At 38.7% G+C, this 4118-nt stretch overlaps 1 protein-coding gene across 1 annotated transcript in view; it reads left to right on the top strand.

The window, feature by feature from the left end:
• Window positions 1-773: 773 nt before the first annotated feature.
• Window positions 774-4118, top strand: part of LOC135220664 (glutamate receptor 1-like) — a gene marked incomplete in the record, with an annotated part of 281584 nt that continues 278239 nt past the window's right edge. Inside the window, 1 exon segment of the mRNA XM_064258033.1 lies at window positions 774-1628. Within this exon segment, the coding sequence (XP_064114103.1) occupies window positions 1508-1628 (121 nt within the window).

The raw sequence follows: 4118 nt of genomic DNA, 5'->3' as shown, positions 1-4118 counted from the left end.
GATCCTTTTGTATCAAGTTATCTTCAAAAGTTCATCAATGCCTGTTTTATTATGTTTACGCTGCTTTTCTTACACACACACACACACACACACACACACACACACACCACACACACATTATATATATATCTATATATGTATTAATATATATATATATATATAATATATATATATATAAAACGTTAAAATAGAAAGAAATAAATAAATAAATAAATTAATTTGCATATTAAAACGTTTATATACTACATACATACACACATTATATATGTATACACACACACACACACACACATATATATATATATATTACGTGTATAGTGTCTGCGTCGCTGTGGTTGCGCGTTGGAAGCAAAGAACGTATGTATACTAATAGAAATATGTTGTTTATGCTACTAAATCATCCTGTAGGTGGCAACAATTATCTACTTAAAGCTAGATAGTATACGTAAACAAAAGACTCCATGACTGGCGTGAATTTGTCATTCCTTCCCAAGTTAGTTCGTGGCCAGGCAACGCGCTCTAATTTATTTCTGTTTTGCTTTTGAAGCGACAAAAATATTTACTAATAACTGCCAGTCCTTGAGCAGGGAGAGGAAATATATTGTCCTGGTTCGTGAGCGACAAAACAGCGCTTCTTTTCCGGAACTGTTGAGAGATTTCGTACGCCTGGCACCTAAGTGGTCCGAAACTGGAAAAGGGTCGCTCTTCAGCGGCGTGTGATGATGCTCCCTGACGGGTAGAGTTGTGGGGGAGGATTAGTATTGCATCGGCAAGCGTTTGAGCAGTGGGCCAATGAGTGCATTCGCTCTACGAGGAAAAACCACGTGACTAGGTGTAGTTTTGTCCTGCGCGCTCTGCCTCCGAGCCAGAACTGTGCTGTCAGGCTACGCTGAACGTTTTACTGGTGGTCTTTATCTTATTCAACTGACACGTGAAGCTCGCATATTATTGACAAACAGATACTGGACGAGACATATGCTAATTATGTCGTTAATAACCGCAATTACGTCCTGTCTCTCGTAGGTAAAACAGTGGCAGTGATCTGATTTCAGTATAAACATAAAACGGTGGAAATGTAATACGCGTATTGTTCGTCGAATAATATGGCGATTAAGAACTTTGTGACTGAAAAAATTCGTAAGGAAAATGCGAAGTTGCTATTTTATGTTACCCGATTAACCACAAAATAAAAGACCGTAGGAAAAAAGCACTGGCAAAGAAAGAAAGTGATCGGACTTTACGCAAGTATTTTCTCTGACGTCAACAATACCTTCGTGACCTGGATTATCTTGAACGAACCAAGAGAAAAAAGGAAAAAAAGAAATAAGTGAACTTCCTCCAGCTGATATCTAGTAGTCTCACACAGAACCATTCTTTCATTTTTCACCCGTCATAAAACCTAAAGGTGTTCGACGTATCCCTCTTCCTTTCGCGAGAGAGAGAGAGAGAGAGAGAGAGAGAGAGAGAGAGAGAGAGAGAGAGAACAAAAATACGAAGAACAGAAGCCATGGCACTGGCAGGGAGGTGGGCAGGTGGGATCGGCCGCCTGTGGATAGTGTTTCTGGCCTTCGTGATTGGTTGGCAATCTGCAGTTCACTCGGTTGCAGGAACTGAGATCATTCCTTTAGGTGAGTCGTAAGTTACTATAATAGATGCATGTGTGTTTGTTTGCATGCATTATAAAATGGAGTTTACAGAATAATAGCTACACAGCAAAACCTTTTTTATATATATACATCTGTGCATTTTTTCGAATCCATTTTTTGAAATGTAGAACATACGTACATAGTTACATTTCCTTACTAAAAGCATTTCACGATCCTACAGAGTTTGTTATTGTTATGTAGTGTTACAGTTTTCATACTTTCTTTTATCAGGACATTATGGACAGGCGAACCTTTCATATGCCTCTATAAGATTCCATCCAGAGATGTAATGATGTTGCCATTAGATATTAACATCCCTCTCTGTTCCCTGCAACAGTCGGGTTTATTTGACCTTATTTCAACCTTTTAAAAGCACGAATGAATAATGGGTGCATCGAACACCCTGGTGGAGTGTTAACGTTTCAGAATACAACGCAATTTTGAGCCTGTGCTTTCTTAGATCTTGACCACACACCTGGTGTTATGCATCATTGATAAAGTGATACATAACACCAGGTGATTGGCCAGTTCTGGTAAGGTCTTTCGGTCAAGCTTATCCCTCTGGGGCTATTTAATTATGAGAAATTTTGTAATTTTTTTCCATAAAGTTTTAGATGTTTTCATGGCCATAATGCATAATCTAGATCTTTCCAAATCAATGTTCTTATTGTAACTGGATATAGATTGATTTTATGTTCTTTCATGACATAAATCTGTACTGGATGCTACGGTACAAAACCAATTATTAGTGAATCTCTAAGTAAACCGACAAACATGCACACAGTTAACGAAAACTATGGCAATATTTGGATAAACAAGTAATCACATATATTATGTATACGACTTACAATCAGTTCCAAACAAATTAAGTCCCCTCATAAACATTGCTAAAGCAGATCCTGGAATCAGAAAGGCAACTGGTTCTTAAGGGATATCGGCAAACCAACCTTACCTGTGTATAGCACCTTTTTTTGAACAGTGATTGTTGGCCTGCCTCTTGGGAGCAAAGTCAGGTAGGTGGAGTTTGGAAAACTCGATCTATTCTTCCAGAGTAGGAAGAATAACATGTTGTCCTTAATCTCTGGTATGGGTTCATTCTCAAGTGATCACACTGTGGCCCTGTGGGTAAACGGCTGATGGCACCTGGCGAACTTGGCTATCTCCACCTTAAAGATCTTTAGACACTGCCCTTTCTCCACGAAAACATTCTGCATCAACTAACCCTTGTGTCCCAGTGCTATCCTATGAAGTTGTGTGAACAAATATCCCTTTTTAGTACCACTCATCCTATGTTACTTTCCCTTGGAGTCAATGGGGAGTGGGGCGTCTTTTTATACCTCTGATGGAAGAGCCAGGCTCAGTGCTATCCTCAGATGGTTGTATGCTGACACTCCTATTCGCCTTCCAAGTTTCTGTTGCTGAGACAGTCGTCTATGGCGCCCTTCTTTATAGACTTCTCTATCAACTTCACCATTAATCTTGGTAATCTTCTGAAACCTTGAAGTACTGACATACTTGTATCAATACTGACGGAAGCACTGCATCATATCCTATGTTTATAAAACAACTGTCAACACAGATACAGGATTTGGTGGGTTTCTTCAGGTCCACAGCAAGGGGGAATGCAGTCTTGCTCTTAAACAACATCCATGACTCCTAATGAGCTTAGGGCTGTTTTAGAAATTGTAATCGTTACGGCCCACTGGTAGAACAGAATGTCGCGCATGAAGCCATTTGCAATAGCCTTGCAAAAACAACTTTAAGTCTCACGGGTCTGACATATTCTAGATGTGCTGATGGAGATTACTAGCTCTAGTCCTCTGGTATATAAACATCATGTCATTAAATAACTGTGTATGGGTTTTTATGAATTGAAAGAACTAACTGATATTGTTAATGAAGGCAGGATGAATCTTGAAAAACCTTTTCATTATCTCCCTTGACAGCTTGTCACTGAAATACAGGCTGCCAATCAAGGTCTTGAAGATCTCTGTTGGTATGACATCAACACCAACAAGTTCTATGGTCAAAAGCCTGATAATCATCAGTGTATAAAAATGAACAGATGATCTTTTGTATCGGTACAGACGTTGGCACATCATTCTTACAGACTTCTTGCTGGCCTCTTGACTTCTTGGAGATTGACGTAGTAATCTGCTGAGCATCAGTGCCTTCTTCTTACCTTCATTCTTTAAAATATCTTCTTAATTATTAATTGTCTGGCTACATACTAGAGTATATGGGTACACAGCAAGCTAATGATACAAAATTCTAGCTAAGCAGCGTCCGGGCTAAATAAAAAAAATGGTAAAAAAGGTCAGAGTACCCGCGGTTATTGTTAGAGAAAAATAAATGATAAAAAATTTAATCCTTACTGAAAAACTATAAATCATAGTCAAGAATAGTCAGTTATTAAACGTGGGATATTGTTTGTTCCATTCCATTTTTTACCAGTATGAGCTTACCTGTAGC

Source organism: Macrobrachium nipponense, chromosome 2 (genome assembly GCF_015104395.2).
Source record: "Macrobrachium nipponense isolate FS-2020 chromosome 2, ASM1510439v2, whole genome shotgun sequence".
Lineage (NCBI taxonomy): Eukaryota > Metazoa > Arthropoda > Malacostraca > Decapoda > Palaemonidae > Macrobrachium > Macrobrachium nipponense.
Note: the sequence above shows the minus strand (reverse complement) of the source record. Positions and strands in the feature narration are given on the sequence as shown.